The following is a 27,302-nucleotide window of genomic DNA, read 5'->3' on the forward strand; positions in this document are numbered from 1 at the left end:
ATTTTTGGATATTTCTTTGACAAATGTGTAAAATATTTAATGCTTATTGTCACCAATCTACTTTTCCTATTCCCATTTGTATTATAGAGTTTCTATTTCACTTGCACCAAATAATAATTGTTAACCCACTTTTTTTTTTTTGCATTTTTTTTTCTTCTGAATATGACCTCTTTATAGTCAATTGAGTTTATGTATCCTCCTTAGATTTCTTACTTTATTGGGAAGGTGGTAGCTGTTCATGGAGCCTGGTACAATGGCCCACTCATTGCTGTCATGCATGCATGGCACTCAAAATTTGGTGCACAAGTAGGCACCGCGATCTCCTATTTACCTTTAAAATTTCATTCTAACCTGAGTCCCATATGTCATAGAAAAGGGGGCTAAAAAATGATTAAAAAATCAAGGTAGGATATAAATAGATTGTCCGTTATAAAAGCAATGGGAGAAATCTAATACCATTTAAATCATATGGTTGAGATGGATCACCAACTTTGGCATGTAGCTGGAACACTAGAGATTCTACGTACCTATCGAATGGTTGTAATTTGCTACATCGTCTGCCATGTGGCTTGGACATAATCTAATTGATTTCATAGTTTTGCTTTTTCAGTTTTTGTGGATGGTTATCAGTATAAAGATTTTCATTATTGTAATTAATTCATGCAGGAAACAAGTTGATCCCGAAACAACAAAGTACTTCTTAGAAACAGTTGTGCAAGATGACTTAGATGATCGGTCAGTCATGTGTGGTAATGCTTTGGAGGAAACTAGGGGAAAAGAGTTAGAACTGGCTACCGATTATATTCTAAGCCCCACCTTGCAAACTCTCCCTGAAGGCTGTGACATAGACCACCTTTGTGCGTGGTTTTCTCCAAAGTTGTGCAAAGGAGTTTGCTCCTATGCACATAAATTTTTAAAATAACCAAAATATCCCTAAGCACTTTTGTGTTATACTTACCAAATAACTAATAGTAGACATTTCTTTTTGAAAAAGGTCTATAAAGTATAAAGAAACAGAAATGTGTGGAAATCAATTTTCTACAAGAAAAATTGCACCAGACATAGCCTTAATCAGACTGATTGGCAATCCAAGAGAAATTTATTGATAGAAAGATAAAGAGGGGCGGAATATACTAATCTGTAAGCAAGCAAAAAAAAAAAAAATGTACTGTGTTGGACAAGAGGGACTTTTCTTGGGCTGCCACTGTGAAGATGCTGGTTTGAGTCTTTGGAGTGGTCAATTTGTGTAAAAAATGCGTCCAACCCTCCTGAGGAACTGTTAAAATGTGCTAGAGGAGACATTGCAACTCTGCTAGTTGACAAGTACAGCAGTTTTGTTCTGCAGGCATGGCTTCCATTCTGTGTTTCTTTTTATTGAGCCTTATTAGTTGAGATTCAGCTATGTTGTATTGATTTTAATTGTTTCTTGGTTGATGTGTCTGAATGACTCCTTTTATATGTGGTACAATGCCTTGAGGTTTGACTGTTTGAGTGATATGATCTGTTATTCAGAAGGGTTGAAGAATTATTCACATTAATTGAGGACCTGGGTCTAAGCTGACTCAAAATTCTTGGGGAGTTGTCAATGAAGTTTTTGGAGTTCACAGAACTCACCTTTTGGTTTGAGGATCACCTTCCCTAACTCCCTTCGGAAGAGGACTTTCTCGGAGTTCTCAGCACTAAGTTTTTACTTCCAATATTTGAGATTTCCAAAGTTAGTCGAGTTTTTTCAGCATGTGTTCATCCATGTGAGAGGTGGTGATCGCCTAAGCCAAGGTTTTAATTGAGTAATTTAGTAATATGGTTACAATCGGCGCAACGGTAAGGTTGCTCCATTGTGACCTAGCAGTCGTGGGTTTGAGTCGGGAAACTTCTCCACAAAGTGTTTTTTTTTTTTTGGATGCCAGGAAGGTAAGGCTGCGTATATTATGACCCTCCTCAGACCCTGTAGTGGTGGGAGTCTCGTGCACTGGACATGCCCTTTTAGTAACATGGTTACAATGCTTTTCTGTAGACTACCTTGAGATTGTTAGCTGGCAAGGATCAAGAATTAATGCATGTGATTCCCATCCTTCTTGGCCGCTGTGAGAAAAATATTGAGGAAGGGAAATTCTTAGAAGCAATTGTGGTGCAAGACATTTTAGCAACGCTCAAGGACACTGCTTATAGCCATATAATGGAGGTGGGCTACTTTATAATATAAATATTGCATGTAATTGCTTTTATGCATCTTCAATTTTCTTTTTTCTTGATGCATATCATTTGCAATCTGTTTATTGCTACATGTGGTTTTAATATTATGAAATGAACTCAATTCAAACTCAATTGAACTCATCTAAGCCTAATTTTTACTAAATGGGATCAGCTACATGAATCATACTTTGCCATTCAACTCTATCTATGAAGAATGCACGATGAAGGTGAGGGGTGTGAGGGGTTAGGGTAAAATAGGATTGTGTTTATGTGTTCTAGTCAAAAGGGTAAAAACGTCAATTTAAATCCTCATTTAACAAAGACTAACGATATGCAAGGGATGTTTCATTAATAGTGACATTCTATAGGGGTGGCACTATAAGTTTTTCTATTTCTAAATTACTAAATTACCCCTCTCCTACAACCCCATCTATTAGCCACCCTCACTGATTAGGCCATGTTTTATACAATGCATGCTACGCAATTAACTATTGTTAACAATTTATTTATTCTAAATTTGCCATTTAATGCATGGTTCCCACATATGTGGAGTCCAAATCAGGTACTTGTACAAGGATCATTCTCATACGGTGTTTGATCCACACTTGGACTCCACTTAATCTCTCTCATCTTTTAATTGATTTTTATTTTTAGTGGAGTCCAAGTATGGATTAAACACGGTACGAAAATGATTTTCATACGAGGACCTGATCTGCACTCCACATGTGCAGGGTATGGGCCATTTTGTATGGAAAAAATACTAAATTCATGGAGATGATACGATTTGGACACCAGGTCACCTATGGATCAGCGCCTAGGTGATCAATAGCATGATAGAAAGAAATCTCATTGAAGCAACCAAGGGCATGATGGCCTTTTCAACTCAAAATAGAAGATTGCCCAAGAAGATTCTAGCAAAGAGCGAATCGGCCAAGATGGTTGTGCACAAGAGCTTGAAGAGAAAAAAATACGAAAAAAAAGAAACAAAGAAAAAAAGAAAGAAATGAAGAATAAGAGAAAATAGGGAAATAAAATCTCCCTATAGTGTCTCTCCTCTACTAATTCCTAATTCCACGATCTCCCACATCTCTCAATCTCTTTCTCTCTCTCCAAGTCACCGCCCCCTTGTTTCCTATTTCCTCTCTTTCTCTTATCCATATCAAGAAATGAAATCCCAGGCTGCCTCATTCTCTCTCTTTCCTATTTTTTCTAACCACATTTAGGAAATCCAACAATTTTTTTTTTCTTTTCTCTCTTCTCCTTACCATCACCTTTTCCCCCTTTTTTTCTTTTCTGTTTGTGAATCCTACTTTAATTAGAAAGTCAATCTCTCTCTTACCATTCGTTCCCACTCTAGTTAGGACACTAATCCCTACACAATCTCTCACTCTCTCTCGTATTCCCTATTAAAAAAAAAAAAAAATCCATCAACACAAGAAAGGAGGAAAAAGGAGAAGAAAAGCAGTTTCCCATTTTCAACTCTCTCTTTCACGATTTTGGTCTCTTCCCAGAATCGCAGCACCTTCTACCTTAACCCTATCACTTCATCTGTTTCTTTTCTCTCTCTCTCTACTACATTATAGTTTGCAATTTTTGTTAAATAGGATTACTTATTTTTTTCTCTGAAAATTTCATTGGAGCTATTAAAGTTGTAGTTAAAGATTTAGAAGCATTTTTGGAATTTGGATGTGCGGAAGCTTGGAATTTATTTTCTTCTTTAATAAAATTCTGTTGTTGTTCTTCAATTCAAGAAAGCAATTTATTTTATTTTATTTTAAATTTAATTTTCATTGCTATGTATTTTATTTTTAATTCAAGTAACATGATGACCACCACTCTCATGGCTATCTAAACTCATTCTTTTAGGATTTGGGTGGAGCCATGAATGGTTAGTATGAATAAATAATGGCATGCTTTATTTTAACGGACATGAACCTAGTCAGACTTACTATAGTTGACCGTCGCATTGTGTATGTCATCCAATGGGACCATATACATGATAGATGTCATAGCCATAATGACACTAATTAGGATTTATGATGTTTAGTTTAATATTACATATTGAATAATGCTACTCATGGGGCATGTTAGCCATTGTAGCATCTGCCCTAGACCTAGATCGTACTATGTGTAATATGTCTCCATACCTATTGTTGATTCAACTTTTTTCCATGGTGAATCCCAATCCTGAGTGAATCTTCCCCATTAATTTTATTCCATTATTCTTCATTGGTTAGCTAAATTTAATTGCACTAAATTAATTTGATATTTTAATTGTTAGAATAATTTTTCCAACTTAGTTAAATTAGTATAGTCAGCTCTCTTGATATTTACACTCTGCTAATTTGGAAGTGTGTTAATTAAGCACTCGGCCTCCCTGAGTTTGACCTATAGCTACAGCTGACACTATGCGCTTGCAGTTAGTATAATAAGTGTGGCTTACATTTGAGCCCAACAAGTAGACCATCCGAAACAAAAGCTCTATTCTCTTTAAAACCCTCACAGCTATGGAAGATACTCCATTCCCCTCAGCTTCGATACTCCATCTCAGACCATTTACTTCGTCATGGACACAGGTAGATCAGGTCTGGTTCCCCTGTACCCACCACGATATCTGTAGGAACTGTTCTTTGGAAAACCAGAACCCCTTAAGCACCCAGACTTTTATCCCCAAATTGTCATCTTCTACAAAGATTGTGAGCTGCAAAAATCCGAAATGCAATTGGCTTCACAGCTTTGACAATCAAGATGCAGAGGTTGCGGACCTAATTTGAGAAATATTTCACAGATTCTTCCCTCCTTACATAATAACCTATTGTTCCGATCAACTGGTGGTATTTAACTCTCTAAAACCCTTGATTTTCCAGAGAAAAAGTACTTGATTTCGTCATCGAATGCTCTGTTTTCTCCACACATCAACCCTCTAGAATAGCTGGATTCGGGAGGCCCATTGTCGACACCATTGTAGCTCCACCTGAAGAAGTTCTCTTACTATCTCCTCTCTCACCGCCTCGACGACACTAGCCAAAGCAGTTCACCCATCTTAAATGATATATAACCATCTCTTATCAAGGAGGGAGAGAGAGAGAGAGAGAGAGAGAGAGAGAGAGAGAGAGAGGTTTGTCGAACAAGGGTCTGACCGATTGAGAGGGAAAAGGGGTTTGGTTTACTTCATAAAGGGCATTATGGGTTTTCAACATGTAAGGGGTAGTTTCAGTATTAGGAAAAAAAATTAGCTGACTTAAAAATCATTTCAAACGGTGAGGGATGGTAGATAGAATCTTTAAGTTTAGGCGGAGGGTAGTGATATTTTTTAAGAAGTGTAGGGGGAACTTGATATTTCGCCATAGTTCAAGGGAGGGGAATAATATTTCTTCTTTTTTTCTTTTTTTAATGTCACTTTATTAAATTAACCATGAGATTGAGGATGATGTTTCTCACAAAATTAAAATAGAGTGGATGAAGTGGAGATATGCTACGGGAGTGTTATGTGATAAACGCATGCCTGATAAACTTAAAGGAAAATTCTATAGGATAGTGATTAGACTAGCTATGACATATGGGGTAGAATGTCAGGCAGTCAAGAAAAGTAATGTAGACAAGCTGGGTGTAGCAGAGATGAGGATGTTCAGGGGAATGTGTGGTGAGACAAAGAGAGATAGAGTAAGGAATGATTGTATAAGAATGATTTGAGAGTCCCATCAATTCAGGACAAGTTCCTCGAAAGCCATTTGAGGTGGTATGGTCATATCCAATAGAGACCCATGGATTCACCAGTAAGGAGTGACCAAATTCACATAGAAAGCGCTAAAGAGGAAAGGTCATATCTAAAATGACTACAGAAGAAGTAGTGAGAAAAGATATGTACAACTAAGGGTGAACTGTTTGGAGAACAAAGACCTGTGTAGCTGACCCCTTTTAAGGGGATTGTTCCTGAGATGTTGCACTGACCTTTGCGCTTTATTTATCTTTTTACCTCTTTTATTTCTTCATTTATCTTTTATTGCCTTCTCTTTTTTTACTATTTATGCTTCTATCGGATCCATGTAGTCTACACTTGTTGTATTTATTATCATTTCTTGCATGTCCTCAAAAATTTATAGTGGGTGAAAATTGTTATTGGGATTCATTTTGTAAAAAGACGGTATCCAAGTAAATCCTGGAAAGAAAAAAGGCATCCTTGAGATGAAGCCACCTTGAAATATAAGAGAGTTGAAACAAGTGACTTAGTGATAGTGGCTCGAACTAAGTGTAAGGAAAGAAGGAATGGCCGAAGACGATGTTCAAACCATCCCCCCTAAGATCATCAATGGTAGTCCTTTAGAGCCGAGGATCAATCGCTTTAGTTAAGCTCTAATTGAATTGATCGGGTCATGTAGGAACAAGTTCAAGTCTATAGTCGGCTTGTTAGGATGCCTCAGTTGCATACATCATTGCACTTCCACTTGATACTTATCGTAATGATAAACGGCTTGTCTTGTCGTGACCTTTTCTTGGATTCTCAAAACTTCTGTTCCAATAACGAATCATCAGTTTAGCTGGATAACAAAATAAAATAGATAGACTTTTCTCTTTGTCTCAAGTCGATGGATCTTGTCAATTGAAAAATCATGGGATCCTTTTCTATCAAATAGGAATGGGTGTTGCACAAAAATGCACTTATAAGTAATTTCCCCATAGATCTTATATCTACCTATAAGAAGAAGAAATCATGTACTTCGAACCCGGAGTAGAGCATAAACCTAAAAGACTTGAAGAGGCCCATTCAGGAACAAGAAAATTACATCGTGATTTGGATTGGATCTCGATGAAACAATACATCAATGAGTGGTTAGTTTGATAAGTTTAGTGAATTCTTTTTTATATTATAAGGAGCCAAAACTTATCTTCTTGAAAGATGAAAGAAAAGTCCCTTCGTTAGGAGTTGAAAAGGAAAAAAAAAATCAAAGATTTCACTTTTGATTAAAAAAATAAATCAATCTGATTTATTTCATATCCTTCACTCGATGAGAAAATGGATTAGATTCTATAGGATCATATCAAACCTACCAAAATTAAGGAATGAAGGAAGGGTGTCCCAAAGGGGGCATGCTAGAAGAGTGTAGGTGAGTTGTAAGCATAGGAGGCATGCCTGAAGGGCAATGACAACAGTGTGGTTCTAGGAGTTGTCGCGTTATTGAGATCTGCAGGTTGGGAGGGGACTTTGAGGTCTCTTTTAGGAAAATATTTTTCTTTTTTTTCATAACCCAAATATTATCTGGGACCCGGGGAAACCCCTAAAAATTTATTAAATAAGAGAAACAAAATATTAAAGAAACAAAAGGGAGACATAACCCGCGTTACCCCAACCTAGGAGATACAAATCACTCTGACACTCGCATAACCCAACAGAAAAACCTCCAAAAGAGGAAAGATTACATTCTAAAGATTGGTAATGTCGCTTTATCCTCCCAAATGACATAACTAATATTAGATAGAAGAGAATTATCATCATGGAAAACCGAATTTATAGTAGATTCATATGCAAAGTTAGCTAATTAATACGCTGTGCGATTGCTTTCGAAAAGAAAAGGAGATATCAGCTCTCAGGGAATCACATAAGTTGATTACTTCCTAAAATCAATGCCAACAACTTCATAAGGTACATGATCTTTGAGAGAAAAGTCTCATAATCAGGAAAGAGTTAGAATTAATATAAAAGTCGGAAAGGCCTAAATCTTTACACAATACCAAGCCATCTCTAAGGGCTCTCATCTTCGCCACTAAATTTGTGCACACTCCATAAAAATCAAAAAAAGTTGCCAGAACATTCCTGTTGTTTTTAATAATGCCTCCCCCACCACTAATACCCAGATTCCCCTTACTTGCACCATCCACATTAAGTTTAATAGAATAAAGGGGAGGGCACCAGTAAATAGGAATTGAAGCTTTAACCCTATTATTGGGGATTTAACTAAAAGACCTACAAGATAAGATTATCTCTCAAAGTAAGGGATTTAGAGAAATTAGTAGGGTAGGTGATTTCACTAATCCAATCTTTGATTGTCTCAATTATGGTAATTGCAACATGGGAGCTTTCACTATGTCTTCTGTTATTTCTTTTCCGTCATAGCTCCCAAACAATAAATGATAGTAATAGGCCAATGATGTATTCACAAATACCTTTGATATTGGCAAGGGATTGCCAATAAAGAATTCTAGTATTATTGAGATCCTGAGTTTGAATAACATCAATGTCCATTATTTTTTCAAAGAATTCCCAAACCTTAGAAGCAGTTGTACTCACCAATAAAGTGTGGATTGTTGTTTTCCTCCAAGGATCTTTGCAACAAGAGTATTTGGAAGCCAATCGAATATCAGTACTCATCAAAGCATCATCTGTTGGAATTTTTCCATTAAAGATTTGCCAAACAAAGAAAGTCACTTTGGCAGGGATCAATTTATTCCATAACCATTTAGAATAAGAAACCAGAGGGTAGTGTGATCGGATTTCATTCGATACTGACATGATTGAGAAAAAGCAATTGCTCGTCAAAGTCCAAACCAATCTATTTACTTTATTTGACAAGATAAAGTTGGAGTTAAGTATAATATCACAAATTTCAAAAAAATCAATAATATTAAATGCATCTTGATCGCAAACACCATCATCATTTAGCACATCTTTTACCTAAGTTTCAAGATTCACTTTTACGATTCCATCAGCGTAGTCTATTAGGGAGCCCCTACCTGACCAGTTATCAAGCCAAAAATTCACCTTACCAGAACCAATGAGTCTATTAGGGAGCCCCTACCTGACATCTTGTGTTTCTGTCATATCAACTATCATTTCAACGATCAACTTCTCCCATAATAATATCAAAACTACTCAATATTGTCATAATATTAGTCAAATTTCATTATTTTAACGAATTGAGGAAGAATTTGTAAATTGCTAAAACTCGATGGGCTAGACACCCTGTTATGAATCTCCAAAGTCTTCCTACTTCTCCATTTTTCTAATCAGATCTGAAAAATGATAAATCAATCAAAAGTCAAAGAGATGACCAACTTCTCTTGCAATTAGAAAGGAGGAAGCCAAGTGTCCAGTAAGCAAGGAAGATATTCTTCATCTTTAGGGTTCCCAACAAGTAAGGGAAATCACATTGTGATCTAGAGAGTGTTACAAAGATTTTTTCTTTTTTATTAATGAAAAAATCTTTGGTTCACTTGGGTGGATGTTACCACATTATATTCATTTTTTTTTTCTTGTGCTTATGCATTTGTTCTCTAAATCAATCAAGAAAGTGATCAACTTCTCTTCCAATTAGAAAGGAGGAAGCCAAGTGTCCGACAAGCAAGGAAAATGTCCCTCAGCTTTAGGGTTCCCAACAAGTAAGGGAAATCAAATTATGATCTGGAGAGTGTTATAGAGATTTTTTTTTTTTTTTAATGAAAAATTCTTTGGTTCTCTTGGGTGGATGTTACCACGTTAAATTCTTTGTGTTGTGATTTTTTTTTTTTTCCCTTTGTGCTTATGCATTTGTTCTCTAAATCAATCAAGACAGTTCCAAATATTTGAAGGGCTCCATACTAGCACAAGTGAGAGAGCTGTCAATCCTAGAACCGTCCATTTAGTTAATAGTACCAAACCGACATCTTAGTTCCGATTATTAATGGGAGGGAAAGGTACTAATTCCTAAACAGTTCTAGACATTGTAGAAAAGAAGGACTTCAATGATTTATAACAAGATGGTTCCGTTATTTGTGATTTGGATCTTTTCACTATCATTAAATATCAAATGTGTCACTTACTATGAAAAGCAACTTATGATACAAGATGTGATGAATTTCATGGTTTAACTTTTTCAAATTCTCTAAGATCACATGTAAGTTTCTGTCATTTAGTTGGAACCTCCATAAGAGGAAAGACCGAGTTTTCCTAAGGCCTGATGAATGGATTCCTATTCACCATGGACCATCAAGACAACAAAAAATAATGGGGAGAGATGGGGTTCACATCTGGACTATTCCATTGTTTAGACAGTGGTGAAGGAAAACTTTGTCCTAATAGGAATACAATACAAATTCCTCAAACTTAAAAAAAAAAAAAAAAAAAAAAAAAAAAAAAAAAAAGGGTCTTTTGGAAGGGTAGATTCTAATTCTATTTTGATATCCAATCAGTATTTTTTTTTTTTTTTTGATAGGTAACTTGTATGTATGAAGAAAAAAGAAAAATATAAAAATACAAATTAAGGCAAACCCTACGACCTTCTTTGGGAAAACCAAAAGAAATGTTGAGAGGTCCCTAAATCAAATAGGACAAATCCTGTAACACAATTCATATAATATAGAAAGAAAAGCTTTAATAATTAGGAAAAGATGTTATGAAAAAGTTAAGTAACCCAATCACGAGTGCGAAGAAAGTACTAGACACTTTTCATGTAACAATTCTTCCACAGAATGCTTCTCACTACTGGATGAGTCAAGTTTCTAAAGACTTCAGTGCCACCATCCTCATTCAAATATGGTGCTTCCTTTGAAAAATCCAAATGCATACCCTCTATATTATCAACTTGATAGGTCACCTCCACACTATGGTTTAACTCAACTTGATCTATCACCTCCTCACTATGATTCAACTCTATCTTTTCCTCTGAAGAAATATGAAATCTATAGGATTCTCAACTCCCTTGAAAGAAGTCGCATCTGCTACGGATTTAGGAGTCAAATCTTCAATCAATCTACCATTATCCTCTCCATCTGCCACATCAATATTGTCTCTTTTAGGAATATTCTCCACCATATTTTTTTAGGAAGGCAAAATTATGGTCAAATGATTAGTATAAGAGATTTCCTTGACTGAGTCACCCCCTCTTGCTTAATAAAGTATGTTGACTTTGCCACCTCATCATCTAGCTGACCTTCAATGTCAAGAGAATCATGAATAAGGTCCAAATTGGAGATAATATCTCGTCCCTTGGTGCGTTCTACGACCTCTGAAACTTCTTCATTAGAATTTGAATTCTTATTAACTTTGTCCTCCAAATTAGGAGAAAAATAGAGATTGATTGGCCTTCGATCACAATCAGTTCATTAGAAGAAATAAAATTCAAATCATGCGCTTCCTCCCCTAATTTTTCTCCATCAAACTTCTTATTTTTCTCCAAAGAGGGAGCCAACGTATCTTGATAAGAAAATTCCTCCTCATTTGAAAATCTCCTCATCAATACCCCCTTATTCACGCCATTAATATATGGAATAATTGCCAACTCATCTTCCTCCAAATCCTCCTCCCTATTAGCTAGCGAGATATCCTTATTGCAGACCAAAATATTCTCCTCATCAATCACCAACACATTTGAATAAACCAAGTTAAAACCCGAATACACCTCAGCAATATATTGACCTTCCTTCTCATAAATCTCATCCTCCTCATCCTCAGCCAATGACTTTTTTGAAATTGAAATTGGCACCTCTTCGGTCAACCTTCAAGGAGAGAGAAAGCATTAATATGGGTAACTGATTCCTCTCTGATTGGAATCTTTTTATCCCTAAATCTGCCATTAGTGAATCCTTCCTTATCTACTCCCCTTTTTTCAAAATTCAAACTTGAATTTGAACTCTGAATAATTGTAGGGCCAGATTCCTTGCTCAAGTCACTACTCTTGTGCAAAGAAGGTCCACCATTCTTAGCCGACAGTGTAGGCTCTCCACTATCTATCTTCTTTTTCTAAACTGGTTTTGTTTTCTGATTTTGTTAAACCATCGGAGCTCCACCACAATGTTCCACCGAATGGCCAAAAATATTGCAGACATTGCATCTAGAAGGCTTCCAATCATACCTAATCTCTAACCGATATTTCATTACTAATACCATTGGAATCCTATCCCATTTATTACATTGTACCAAAATTAAATCCCAATACCTTTCATTATTAATGGGATAGTATCTTGATTCAGTAAGAGAATTTATTATAAACATGAAATTAGTGCTGTTTACTATAATTAGGATTATAAGCCTAAATTAACACCCTTATTTGGTGCCTTCACATACTTACAAGAACTCTCTCCACTATGCCCAAGAATTTGGATTAAACCTCCAACACTATAAAATTATAGCAAACCAGCGAACCATCCAAATTCCTTTTCCAAAAAAAAAAAAAAACCAAGAATTTGCCTTCTTCCTTATATCTGTTGAGGGAAGAAGACAAACAGGGAACAAACCAAAACCAGAACCAGTGGTAACGGAAGTCAACTGCAAATAGTTGAAAAATGAGTTCTTCGGTGCATTCGTCGACGCCAACAAAACCCCAAATGTCGCCATTTCGGTGGTTGTTCCCACGTCCCTTTCTCACTTCACGCACACATTACCTCCTCTTACTTTCTTTTTTGTGCTTTGGATTCTCTCTCTCTCTCTCTCTCTCTCTCTCTCTTCATTCCCCATTGCTTTCTTCACGTGAAAAGCAATATAACCTTAATGTGTTTATCATCTACATTCCATTATTCCAATCCAACGTTTGATAATCGTATCCTCTCATATAGGGGAGGAACCCCTCAATCAATCAAAATCCTGAGATACCCTTTAGGCCTTTACAGTTTCGAGTCTCATCTTCCTCCATTAAAGACGGTAGGTGATATTGTTGAGTGTTGATGTCTTGTAATGTATAGACTGGGTTGTGAGCTGTTTTCTAAGATCTAATAAAAATTCGTGTGTAAAATTCGTAGAGTTGAGGTCTGGGGATGTCGGTCCACCTTAGTGTTTACCTGTTTTTTACTTGGGGATGGCAAGTTAGATGATCCATATAAAGTAGGTCGACCTTAAGAAAACTTTTAGGGTTTATAAGATAGTAATTAAAAAAATTTGTATTTGTTAAGTTTGTCTCAAATTCTTGACCCGTTTAAAGAATGACCTGTTCTAACATATTTTAGTGGTAATTTGAATGAGAAATTTTTTGAGATCGGTGATGGAAGCAGAGGGGATCGGCCCAAGTCTGGAGCCCCACATTGATCTCGTATGGGGGTGCGAGGGCTACGGCTCCGTGGTATGATTCGACCCAATGGATGGACCTACAACTTGGAAGAGTATATAATGTACTATCGTCTTATTGAGTAAATCATTGTAATTTTTAGGGGGTTTTCGATCAAGAGTTTTTAGAGTAAGTTTTCTTACCGCTGTTTGAGTATAATCTCTCTTCTACATATTGAAATATCTCTTCTTAGCCAGTAAACATAACACACTACATGGGTGAACCTAGACCCATTGTCCATTTTTGGTAAACCTAGACTCATTGGCAAGCCTTGTAAATCTTTACATTGTGTAATTCTATTTATTGTGTTTTCTAGGTCACGAATATGTTTCAATTTATACAGCTATGACATTAACTAAACACACGTTACACATATAGACTAACTCATTAACTTCGTATACGGCTTTGCCACTAACTCCAAGGCCCCATCCTACCATAAAACTTGTTAAATTTCCAATTCCCCATCGACCATAATCTTTAACAAGTTTCTGGCCCTCCACAGTCCCTCACCAAATCTAATGTCCTTATCATTTACATCAGATCACAAAATTTGAAATATCTTGTTTCTTTCTCCTCTCTCGTTTTTTCAAAGGGGTAAAGATAGAAAGATCTAAAATTTTCAAAGTTAGATAAGCCCAACGACTTTAGCTCAGATTCTAGACCCCTTTTTTTTTACCAACTCACCTCTCGAGTCTTCCCCTGTTATTAAAATATTACAAGACACAGTCTTAATTTCAACTCTCAAGTTGAAATCTCTCCCTCTCTTCACTAAAGTCTTAAAGGTCAAAAGCTGTAAAGCATAAAACACTAGTCCTGTAACTACTGTTTGGAGACTTTTAGAAGAGGAAGAGTAAAGCAAAGCAAAGCAAAGGCTGAACCCAAATTTATTCTTATCCCATGCTTCGTCTCTGTAGTAATGGCTTTTGCCGTTCTCGATTCACACCACCTCATTACTTTGAATATTATTATTAACCTTTTCTTCACTCTTCTTCTTTCCCTATTCTTCCTCACCATTGTAGAATCTGATATACACAGAACCCTCAAATGGGTTATTGTAGCTTCTCTTGTAATGCAGAGTCCGCCATTGCCGTCTGCGATTCCTACAACTTTGACCGGAAAAAGAAGAAGCAGCAGCAGAAATGCCGGCGGCAAAGAGGTAATAATGTTCGGAAATTCTCTTATATTGAACTAGAGTCCGCCACCGGAGGCTTTTCCCCAGCGAGTTTTCTGGGTAAAGGAAGTCATGGCATCGTTTACAGAGCCCCCATCGATGGCGGAAACCTCATCGCCGCGGTCAAAAAGACAACAACCGCGGCAGACAACAACCCAGCAGACAACGAGATCGAAATCCTCTCTCGAATCAAAAGCCACCGTCTTGTGAACCTTTTGGGTTACTCTCTCGATCCCAAAGAGAAGAAGCTACTGGTGGTAGAGTTCATGCCCAACGGTTCTCTCTACGATCTTCTTCATTCCAACCCTCGACCGCCCGGTTGGTCGAAGCGAGTCCGGTTCGCTTTACAGACCGCCAAAGCGGTCGAGACTCTTCACTCCTCGAACCCACCGGTTATCCACAGAGACATAAAGTCCTCTAACGTTCTTCTCGACGGTAAGTGGAACGCTAGGTTGGGAGATTTCGGGCTCGCCCTAAGGGGACACGTGGAGGATGTGAGGATAAAGTGTACGCCCCCGGCGGGCACGTTAGGGTATCTTGATCCAGGCTATATTGCGCCGGAGAATCTTAGTACCAAGAGCGATGTGTTCAGTTTTGGGATTCTGTTGTTGGAGATCATCAGTGGCCGGAACGCCATTGATATGAAATATAGTCCGCCGTCAGTGGTGGATTGGGCTTTGCCGGTTATCCAAAAAGGTAATTTCACTTCGCTTTGTGATCCTCGGATCGGGCCACCCGAAGACCCGGCAGTGGTCCAGAAACTGGCTGTGTTAGCCGCCCGGTGTGTGGCGGCGAATGCAGAGAAGAGGCCAGCCATGGCGGAGGTGGTGGGTTGCCTTAATACTGCTAGCAAGCGAGTGAACTCGCCGGTTTGTGGGAATATTAGATGGCGGGTTACGAAATCGTCGCCGGCGTTGGGTGCCCAAGTCTTTGATGACCCGGAGGTTGAGGTTGAGGTTGATGTTGTGAAGAGCCCTAGACATGGTAGTCGAAATTCTTCAATGAGGAGCAGAAGAGCGTCTAGTGTTCAACCCATTGTAGATTTTGGGATTGAATTGAATGGTTCTTTGAGAAAGCGTGGTGGAAGGTCCAAATCGATTGGTTCTGTTACTGATTTGAAAATGGAGTCTGATGGTGAGTTCGCTGCGAACCAGATTGCGTTGGTGAGGAGGAGATCAGGAGTGTTTGTTAAAATGCCTTCTGTGAAATTGAACAAATCTAAGTCTATGGGGGTAATGCAAGCCAGAAGCTTGGAGCACAATGGTGATGGTGGGTTAGTGTTTCAGCTGGTTATGAATCCTTGTCATTTTGGTGGGTCTGATGAATCGAGACCTTTGATGAGCGTGGATGAAGTTCCATACAAGAAGGTGATAGAGAAGAAGCAAACTCCTCATCTTGGTGGGTTTGATGATTCAAGACCTCATCTTGTTGGGTTTGATGATTCAAGACCTTTGATCAGTGTGGATAAAATTAAACAGAAGAAGCTATTAGAGAGGAAGTGATCTGTGTAGAATGAATTTGGTGATTCAGTTTCTTCACGTGAAGTTATGTGTAGTGTAACCATTATCCTTTCTCTGTGGATTCATTCCCAAATTAGTGACCTTTTCATCTGTGTTTGTTATAGCTAGTCATTGAAGCAATGTTTATTCATTTAACTAGATCTCTGTTTAGATTTTCCCCTGGCAAGCAGTAATTGGTGGTGGAAGAGTATTCATATTACATATCTAGTTAGATCCATGAGATGAAAAGGAATTATCAATTGCCATTATTTTGGAGAAGTTATTTAATGTTCTGGTTTTCTTGGCTTGCAAATAGCTGGCATCTGGTAATGGTAGACAGCACCATGGACCCTACCCTCATTCTTATACTTTGCTGTCAAACTTTTAAAGTCTGAGGTTCTTTCATGGCTGCAATAAATGTGTTCAATTTTCTCCTTGGTAAATAACAGGTATCAATGCGGAAAACCAAGTTAGATACCTTAGGTAACAATTGGGTCATCTTTGAAGGTGAAGATACAGCTGAAGGATGATAACCGTCCCATGTGACACTGGTGTGCAGAATTACTTGGTGCCCAAAATTTTCCATTAATGGATGCCATCTCACTCTCTTGAGCTTTGAAGTCATGCTTCAAGAGCAAAAGCACTTAAGATCCTCTAATTCAAGTGTGGTGTTTGTTTGGGGCGGGAAAAAAATGTTACATACTAGTACTCAAATATAACTTTGGGTGTTCTTGCTCTTTCCTTCCTGCACCTGTTCTCACTCATTAGGTAGAATGTCCAAGCTCTCATAGATATTGTGGCATTTTAGCCCTCGTAACAGAATGAAATTCACTTGAAGGGCTGATGAAGCCATTGTGTTGCCCCCAATATCGCCTGCTACCAGAATTAAAAAGTGGGCACACAGGAGGTCCTGCGTAGGTACGAGAGCTATGCTTCCTGTAGAGATTAAAGCACTCCCATTGATCTGGTTCCTCTAAACAAAGACTCTATCTATTGTTTCTATGAAGTAACCAAACTTTTTAGTCTAATCTGATTGAACCGAAGGTTTCAGCCAAAGCTTTGCTGCAGGTTGATTGGGCCTGAAACAGAGGCATGGACTGTTTGGGTTGTTGGAATTTAGGCCAGAAATGCAGGATATTCGGCACTTGGCAGCCGGCAGGATCTCCTACAGAAACCCATCTTACCTGCAAGTCTGTCTTAAGTTGTTCGCCAATTGATTGTTCACTCAAGATCTAATGGCATATTGAGTATTGTCTCCTCTACAACTTCTTAGTTGTAAGAACTAAGCATAAGCAAACATCTAATCCATCACTTTCAGATTCTCTAAGCATTCCACAAGGACCACAACTAGGTCTCACACAAACTTGAGACCTAGCCCACTTTGATTGCTTCCAACACTGACCTCCGGTGTCTTTGTGGGCAACCCAGAACCATTAAGCCATCCATGCTTAAAGGGAAATCTGTTCTTAAGCTATAAGCATAATATGGGTCGGCAAACCAGCCATGCAAAGACTCCTTGAGCAAGAAGATGGAGCTTAATTGTTCAGTTGCTCATTGATGTTACACCATAAACTGGTAGCATTATCTAAGATGGTATAACCTAATCTGGTACATTAATGATAGCCATGAAGATACATCCTATACTGGCTGTAAACTAAAGCATCCCCAATACAAGCCTTGGCCAGAGACCGTGTTGCATTCAAATAGCATTAAAGATCTTGTGCCAGAGAAGAAAAATCCTTCTCAATAAGGGAATCCAACATAGATTGAGTCCTCTGAAATTCAAACAAAGTCTTATCCCTAATTAGACTGCACAAGTCCTGTTCTTTCATTCTTAGATACTTCCTCTATTTACTAATAAATTTCATAGCCTTCCTTTGATTGCTAGTGATCAAGGTCATAGCTCCAGTTACTAATAACTTCCACAGCATCAAGCATCTGACAACATTTCTGGTGTATAAAGCATGTGAGAAATATCTAGAAATGACTGATCAACTGCAGGGTTCAAGGTCAACCTCAGGTGTGCCCCAAGTCTGTAGAAGTGTAGCCAGGATAGAACACCATCCTTACTCCTTAGGTAGGTAAGCGGGACCTTGAAAAGGTAGTAGGGAATCCTTCAAGGCTTAGAAAAACCCAGAACCCTCTCTTTCTTCCAAGTAAAGTCGGCATTTGTTTTGAACCTCTTGGGTTCTAATGCCTAGGGATTTTATGTAGAGAGCTTTGGCGCCTAAATTTGAATAACCTCACTACAACAATGATTCTACCTGTCATTTTCTCCATATAAATCCTTTTAACGTCTTCATCTTTCTCTGTGTACGATAGGTCATCAAGCAAAGAGTCCAAATCAATCTACTAGCTTTAAAAATGAGGATGAATCAACCAACACCAACATGAAGCAGCAGGGGAAGAACACAAGAGTGGAATTACAAGGTCTGCTGGTTTTAATATTCTTCTCTGTTCTCTTTCCTGTTTCCATTTTGACAAAGCTTTGATAAGTAATAATAGATTCCTATTGTGGGTTTTGCAGATAACTATGAAAATGCAATTCAAATGAACCATATTAGTCTTGGTGGAGTGGTGAAAAAACTCTTTATTGTTCCTCTTATATGATTACTTACTTTTTCTATTTATATGGTTATAAGTTTACTTCTTTGTATTAATGGTAGCAACTTTAAACAGATCACTGTTAATGATATCCACTTGGACTTGGAGACCAATTGTAACATCTCCATGTCGAACGAGGAATGGAAGATACGCGCCGAGTTAGAGGCTGATATTGAAAAGGATTTGGAAGAAGAGATTAAAGATGGTATTCGCCATCTTGCTTTTCGATTGCACCGGCTTTATCAACACCAGAGGGACAGGAATGAGAGAGAATCATCAAGGGGTGGCAACAAAACTGGATCAGTATTTAATAAGAAAACATTTTCAGAGGTGAACATAACAATTAAGATGGAAGGAGATTCCAAAATTGAAATAAATGAGATCAAGAAAGTAGCTCATGAAAAGCATCAACCTAGGACTACTTCCAGTTCAGAAGGTAAGCAAGGAAATGTATTCCCTGGTAATACCAAGAAATTCAACTGGGTAGATACTCTCCGATCGGGGAATCGTACTCATGGTGTTCATCCAAATATTAAACATGATGTGAAGGGAGGAAGAAACTGCAACAGTGCTATGATAGAGCGCAAGCGAGCTGTGAATGTTGGGAATGATAAGTTACTTGAACTAGGATGGAGGACTTAAAAAGGGCTAAAGCCATACTCAAGTAATAGTACAACTATGTGAAAATAATGCCTTTTTGAAGGCTTGGATGTGGGTTTTGAAGCTTATGACTTCTGCTTGAATAAGGACTACCGTCTTCATAAAGGTTAATGTGACATTCTAGCTTTTATGGGAACTGTAATTAATGAAAGGGATTTTTCAAGCTTTGAGTGATGATCATACATCCTTTTTTGTGTTTAAGCTTGGACAATCTTTTCATTTTTTTTTTTTTTTTGTTGTTGGATGAGTTTGAAAAAAATAATAATAATAATGACAATTCCAGCTGAGGTATATTTGTAATATTTCAATTATATTTTGATAAAGGCTGTGTTTGGTTGTTAAAACGGAATTAAATAGGAAGTAAAATTTTCATACTTAAAAAAGAAATATATGTAATCATTACCCATGTGACTTTAACATTAACTTCAAATCATTCCATATTTGGTTATAAAATATCACTTTACTTTGCATCCAAAACCCTTTGTTATAATATGTAAAATAAAAATTACATGCAAAATATATTATTACTAAATATGGTTAAAAATATTAAGTAGTTTATACAATCACATGGGGTAATGGTTATAAACATTTCCTTTTAAAGTATGAAAACTTCACTTCCCTTCCCTTTATATTCCCATTGCAGCCAAAAGAAACCAAAGAGAATGTTAACTTTGTATTCTGCTAGCTTGATTATGAGATTTCCGGTTCAGTGAAAAAGTTAGAAAATAATTTTTATTTTTCATCCCTTGTTATTTTATAGAGTTCCCAATGTCAAGTTTCCCTGTCTTGTGTTTGTATAGGCAATGAGCCACCCTGCTGTCAGATTTTGTGAGTTTAATGTACCCCTTCCCTCGTTTCAGGTATCATTTTTATTATCCCATGAATATTTCTTTCATTTTAATGGGTATGATCAAAGTTAGCAAAAAAAAAGAAGAAGAAGAGAGAGAGAGAGAGCTAATGGACGCAATAGATTTTAAACGTAAAGATTTAAATAAAAAAAAATTGACAATGAACTCATATAAATTGAGAGATTATGAGATTATTACCTGAATATCTACATCTAATATTCAAAATAACTATAACATCCAACATTAGTGCATATATACTCCATAACCCAATATAAGTTTCAAGACATATCATCCAAAATATACATAAAACATTAATTCTAAATTCATACACTCAAAAACAAAAAAAAAAAATGAAAGGTTGAACATTGTGGCTTGGTTATGGTGTTGTTCATTGTTGGCAACATAGCCAACAAACCCCCCCAAAATAAATATACAAATAACATTAATTCTAAATTTATACACTCAAAAAAAAAAAAAGTTGAACATTGTGGCTTGATTATGGTGTTGTTCATTGTTGGCAACAAAGCCAACAAACCCCCCTCCCCCCCAAAGTGATACATTTTTTTTCGTTGAAGTTGGAGTCATTGCTTTAGAAACCATTTTTAGCAGATGCATCAATTTGTAGCTCAAACTTAAGGTATGTACAATAAACCTAGCTTGAATGTGATATCAAGAGAAATGTAGTGCTTTGAATCAACTTAATTTGTACTGGTGAAAGAATTAGAACGTCTAGGACAAAGAGAGACATGGTCAATTAACTAAGCCATTGTGTTCAAGGAGTCCTAGGTAATAAGAAATAATAATAAAAAAGGAAAAAAAAAGTGTTTAAAAATTCTATAAAAAATGTGTTTAAAATTAAAATAAATTTAAGGTATATTTATAATATGATAAGAGTTTTAGATAGGTTACACAATCATTATTACAAATTCCATTTTTCTTTTCTAAACTAATTTTACTTCCCTTTACTCACAACCAAATGGAACCTTGGAAACCCTATTGCTAATTCTTCCATAACCTTTTTTTTTTTTTTTGGGGGGGGGTTGGGGTGGAGGAGGTGTGGAATTTTTCGAAACAAACTATTGTAATAAGCTTTCAAAATGGCTCAACATCTACCAATTGGGAATAATTTTGGGCCCAAATTTTATGGATCATATGTTATTATTGAAGCTTAATTTTAGTTTAATCCAAGAAGTACTAATGATTTTTCCCAAATACAGTACTCCCACTTACTGATGAGTGAGATGTGGGGGTTGCAAGGGGTAGGAGCCCCCCCTGTGCATGTTGGTGCAGGGGCGAAGCCCCTGACTGATTTTTCTTTTTTTATTTTTTTTGAATCTTTTAATGGTGGTAAATTTATACTTTTTGGATTAAGGTTTCTCTATGCAATGCGTGAGATGCTATATATAAGAGGTTATCTAGTAAGGAGGTATAGTTGTGAGGATTTTGTATTTTCTTTGCCGAAATAATAGAAACTCTGATTATCGCTCAACTGTGGACGTAACTCACCTTGGGTGAATCATGTAAATCTTTAAGTGTGTGTGTATGTACACACGTGTGCGTGAGTGTGTGCATACGTGCATGTGTGTGTCATAAACCTCCATATCCACATACATGTGAAAACGAAAAGAGAGAAACTGAGGTATATAGAGTGCATCAAAAAAAACCTAACGTCTAAAAACATATAGATGCATGGACATAAATGAAAAGGTATTTGATAAAAAAATATCCTAAAATTTAATAGATGGTAAAATAATGGCCTACCTATTTAATGATTAGACTTATCCACATTATTCTACCACATGGCTCAAAAAAAGAATCATTGTTATAAGTTTATCAGTATGGACCCGAAAAATGAAAATAAGCCCCTTTTTCTATTGAATAAAAAAATATCTTCCTTATGGAGCATAATTAAGACTCTTATTTAAAACTTTGGTTAGTGAGAATTCATGCTTTTTGTGATTTTTGGAACCATACCTTTTATGGTTTGGCTGATGGATATCTCTTTTACCAATATTGGTTGGTGCAGTTGATTGCCTGCATTGGTCTCGTCTAGAAATGAATTTTACCCCTTCAACTGAAACTAGCAATACCCTTAGGCTCTGTTTGGTATCATTTCTGGAATTTTCAGAAACGGCGTTTCATGTCAAAAACGAAAATTTTAGTTTTTGTGTCAAAATACGGTTTTTAGACAAAAAAAGGTTGTTTCAAAATTTTAGATTTTTATCGAGAATGATAGTTCCTTTTTTTGTAAAATGAAACGAAACTGGGAAAACAAAAACAGACCATAAGTGCACCAAACACTTTATTCCATTTTTTCGTTCCAATAGAATGAAAAAACTCCAATAACGTTTTTTTAGAACGATACCAAATGGAACCTTAGTAAAAGTGATCCCCACATTCCACTTTGCAACTAATTTGCATATTTCAGTGGAAATCAAACTTTAAAATCTTTAGGTCTCAATTCCTTTGAATGCAATGAATCACCATATGATTTAACACAAAGTAGGAAATCCCAATTGATTGGCTTCTCATGGTCAAAAGTCACTCACATGAAACGTTCTACCTCCCACCTCTTCCCCCACCCCCACCACCCCCCCCCCCCCCAAAAAAAAAAAAGTAAGAGAAGAAGAAGAAATGCAACCATGGGATATACCAACCATCTTAAAGTCTGTATTCCTTGGGAATACATGTAAAAAGCATTGTTGGAAAATCAGGTTTTTCGTCCCGGCTCGTCCGGTAAAAAACTTAGCGAGTCGACCTAGTTAAACCCAATCAGACCGAGTCTTATTTTTTCTATTTTACATATATTTAAATGCAATAAATATATAAATAAATCATAAAAATACAGAAAAATATGAAAAAGGCAGAAAAAGAAAATTACATATCAATAATTCGAGGTTTGCAGGCAAGAGTCTTTCTCTTGGTTAGAAAGTTAGGTTATGGTTAAGGATTAGAAAATATAAATTATATATTCCAATAATTCAATTTCTAATAAAATAAAAATTTTGGATTTAGGAATACGGGAAGTTTCTTAGGTCCCAAGCTCCTTTTGGTAAAAGGAATGAAGTAGTAGAAGTAACTAAGTTAGGAGTCTTGGGATTTGGGATTGTAAAGAGATTTTATTTGATTTTTTTTTTTAAAGTGCCTTTTGATATAATGACCAGATTCAATGGGTTTTTCAAGATTCGGCCTAAAAGCCGAGTCAATGTAGAATCGTCTTGACTTGTCTCTAGTCTTTTTTTTTTTTTTTTTAACACAGGACAAGTCTTCGAGACTCTTGACCAGGAATCTTAAAATTTGACTAGACTAGGGCAAGATTTTTCGGTCAAAACCTGGTTTTCCAACTATGGTAGAAAGAGACATTGCAATTTTGTTTGGTTAGAACATGTAAATGTAAGACTCATTTGGGTGTAAGAGAAATTAAAGGGAAGGAAATGAATTTTTCGAACTAGAGAAAGAAACTTTTGCAATCATTATTCCGCATGGTTATGTCACTAATTTTTTCAAATCTTTTTTTTGTTGACGTGCATACCCAGATCCCCTAGTTCTCATGTTAGTTTCAATTCAAAAGGAATACTAATTAATCACGTGTTAAACTAAAGTATGGAAAAACTAATGACTATTAAAAAAGCATACATAAATTCTTGAATTTGGGGTTGGAATATTACAAGTCGCTAATCCATTGGATCTCTTATACAAACAAATGCCTATTCTATGAGGAAGTGTTTTCTCAAATGTGTTCCTAAGTTTGTTTTCTTTTCCAAAATTTTCTAATCAACAAAAATTCGAGCACAAAATTAAGACCCAATTTCCCTTCGCCCACGGTAAAGATGAATCCCTTGATCGTGAGTCATTACTACAATATGACTATCATTAAGAGTGGATGGATATGTTATTTTTGACTTTGTGTAATAAGGTATAGAGTCTTACCAAAAAAAAAGGGTAATTATGACTCTTAAACCATGGTTCATGGTGAGGAAAACTTTCTCGAAGAAATAAATTTAATTTTATTTGTTGGTAAAAGGTTTTGTACACAATTAGATCAACTACTAACCATCCAACACTAGACCATTTTGTTTTCAAATATACCTCTCTTCACCAAGGATTTAGGGGACGGTATCAGTATCGGATAAGTAGGTATCAACTGATTTTGCCCTTGTTTTTTTTTTAAGGTACTAATTTTTAACTATTTTATCCCGAAACGATACAGATAACCGATCAAATATGGTCAATACGGCCGATACAAGACTGATACTTGAACCATGCTCTTCACCCTTGTAATGGCAAAAAGTGCGATAGGTATTGAATATTCACATTTTTGATCAGGTGATTATACGTGCAACGGATCAACCTCCACGCTTCCACCATGCACCATGTATGGCTATACACAACCATTGGATAGGACATGAGGGTCTACGTCTTTATGCATTATCGCATTCCATGCAAGACCTTGCACAAAAACTCTTCCTTTGTTTTTCCTATAATTAAGAAAAAAAAAAAACTAACAAATTTTTTGTTAAATAATTGAATACTTGAAACATGACAAAAACTTTGCGCAAGATCACCTAATCATACGAGTCACGAGTCAGGAGTCAGATCCAATGCCTATAATTCCTACTGTCATTACGAGGATAAAAAAAGGATATATTAAAAAACAAAAAGGACATGTTGATGATGACTTGTAGGAGCATTTGATCCATTTTCAAATTTGAATAAACCCATTCACCTACCCGGTTGCACCTGTGAGCCTGTGAAACAAAAGGGAACACAACGGTGGCTTGTTTCTTCCGATCAGGATTGAGATGTTAAACGAGGACAAATGCGCAGCTCGTCTCTCTTTATTCTGCTTATCTATATATAGAGAGAGGGAAGGGAGAGACGATGAAGAACTTACCCACAGAGATACAGAGAGAATGCGAGGTGCTCTGTGAAAGGGTTAGTGAGCTCTCTGTCACATAGACCTTCGTGAGAAGGACCCAACACTTACTACCATTAACATCTTTTCCCAACCTCCTCTTCCTCTTCCTTCTGGAGCCCTTCACCTTTTCCCTCGGTAAACCATATTGTTTATTCTTTTACCAATCTCTCTTATAGTGTTTCTGCACAAGTGAGAGGAATGGCTGGTAACGTCGTCTCGCCTCTGGAGAGTTTGAATAATCCGGACACCATCTCTTATCTGAAGCAGCCGGAGGCGGTTGAGATTGATGAGATTCTCATGGGTCCTCTTGGGTTTAGCATGGACCAGTTAATGGTTTGTGAGGTTTCCCCGATTTTGCTTTTTAATGGGTTTCATTTGTCTTTGTTGCTCTGACTCCTCTTCGCCTGGTTTTTGTAGGAATTGGCTGGTTTGAGTGTTGCAACATCCATTGGTGAGGTAATTATAGGAGCTATCTGTTTGCTTTTGTGATCTTGCTGTTTGAGTTCGTGTATCTTTCCTCTTTTTGATGGCTCTGCATTTGTGAATTTAGTTTATAACATAATTGACCTATTGTGGGAACTTTTGGTGCTGCACACTTGAAGATTTTGAGGAAACTGATTTTCGTTTTGACTGGTTAAGGGCGGATATTTAATGTGGAGAATTTGGTAAGGAAAATGAGGGAAATTACAGGAATGAAATCTGTTAGTGATCTGTTAGATTTTGGGTGTGGGTGATTGGATATACCTCAGTGATTATGTTAAGGCTCTACATTCTCATGCATCCATCCTGTTGGGGAAAGTACAAGCAATGCGCATGTAATGATTAAGAACAGCACTATATCAGTTAGGGCCAGGACTTTTGTAAATGACAGAACCTGAACGGCAGCTGCTATAACTATATTGTATGACTGTTAATGGCATTTCCTATTTTGTGCTGATAAAATATAATTATTTGCAGACAAATCAATTAATTCACAATACATCAACAAAGTAATACAATCCTGGGAAAGTACCTACATCTACATTTATCATGCCCCCTCCTCCTGATGATTGACAAATTTTATTGATAAAAAAGAAAACAAGAACAAAGGAGCAGGAAATCCTAAAAAGTGCCAAGTAAAACAGAGACCACGCAATCAGCTGAACTCTAACAATTAGCCCTTCCCCAACCCAGTTTATCTGAAGACTTAAACTGCACATACATCTGCTGGACTGAATGTTTTGAGAGGATGTAAGATCTTTGGCCTCCTTGATGACGTGAGCTTCATTTCCCAGCCCTGTGATCTGCGTTATGAACTATAGCTAATTACAATTACTGAATAGCCTTCAGCCAACAGACTATGAATCAGGAGGAGGGGCTTATCTGAATCCAAAGCAGAAGACCTTGATATCAGCTCTGCTGGAGTCATCCATTCCAATTGGCTCTAAAATGCCTGAATCACTCAACCACAGCAATCCCTGGAAGAGAATCCAGTGTTCACTTACCTGGGTTTCTCGTTGTTGAAACTTCATTACCTTACAACCACATATTCTAAAAGATATTCTAGATTAATTTCAGGTAAATGATGCTTTATTGCATATGTAACTATTATCTTGACAGGTTTACAGGCCAAATGGATATAGTCGTGTTCTTGCTATTTGCGGTCCAGAAAATAATGGTGGTTTTGGTCTGGTTGCTGCTCATCATCTACATCAATTTGGGTATAAACAATTTGTTTGTTATCCAAAATGTACTCTGAAGCCTCTTTACACTGGTCTGGTTACTCATGTACTAGGGTGAACTAAATTTAAACTCGTTGTGGATAAGAAGGTTGAGTTCATTATTGAGAAATCTTTCTAAGATGTGTTTTTGTAGCTTGAATCACTGTCAATCACTTTCTTGTCAATCGAAGACCTGCCTGCGGACCTGTCAAATGACTTTGACATTATAGTAGAGGCACTGTTTGGATTCTTGTTCCACGGTAATAAATATTTTCTTTCTCTTTTAACATATATAAATCATAAACACGACATGATATATCATTGAAAGCAGGGAAGGCTTGGTTATATAATTCAGATTGATAGAAAGCTTCGACATTAACGGTCTTCTACTTGATATATTCTGATGTAGCTTGATGTCTGGTGTATGTGTATGAGCATACGCATCTTTCCATCTATTTACGGTTGGCTGTTTGCAATAAATTCTGTATCGGATTCTTTATCTGTCACTTGTAAGAAAATGGACTCTTTTCATTGTTTCATCTCTCAAATCCTTTTTACTCTCCAGATCTCAGAAACCCAACTCAACACAGCTTCAATATATATATATATATATACACACAAATCCAAGGGTGGAGTAGAGACTGTAAATGCTAGAAGCATAATTAAATGGTCCAGTGTAGTTACCCGGGGGGGGGGGGGG

General features: G+C 36.9%; 2 protein-coding genes and 1 pseudogene across 2 annotated transcripts; all 3 read left to right on the forward strand.

Annotated features, from left to right (window-relative positions):
• Window positions 1-13,935: 13,935 nt before the first annotated feature.
• On the forward strand, window positions 13,936-16,094 carry LOC122083360 (serine/threonine-protein kinase-like protein At3g51990). The gene has a single exon (XM_042651121.1). It carries the CDS (start codon window positions 14,247-14,249, stop codon window positions 15,873-15,875), a length of 1,629 nt encoding a protein of 542 aa, XP_042507055.1. The 5' UTR covers window positions 13,936-14,246; the 3' UTR covers window positions 15,876-16,094.
• Window positions 16,095-18,233: 2,139 nt separating this feature from the next.
• LOC122085118 lies at window positions 18,234-19,444 on the forward strand. The gene is made up of 3 exons (XM_042653558.1): window positions 18,234-18,302; window positions 18,400-18,449; window positions 18,552-19,444. Exons 1-3 carry the CDS (start codon window positions 18,263-18,265, stop codon window positions 19,116-19,118), a joined length of 657 nt encoding a protein of 218 aa, XP_042509492.1. The 5' UTR covers window positions 18,234-18,262; the 3' UTR covers window positions 19,119-19,444.
• A 5,542-nt stretch (window positions 19,445-24,986) lies between these two features.
• Window positions 24,987-27,302, forward strand: part of LOC122084858 — an 8,207-nt pseudogene continuing 5,891 nt past the window's right edge.

Source organism: Macadamia integrifolia, chromosome 7, assembly GCF_013358625.1.
Source record: "Macadamia integrifolia cultivar HAES 741 chromosome 7, SCU_Mint_v3, whole genome shotgun sequence".
NCBI lineage: Eukaryota > Viridiplantae > Streptophyta > Magnoliopsida > Proteales > Proteaceae > Macadamia > Macadamia integrifolia.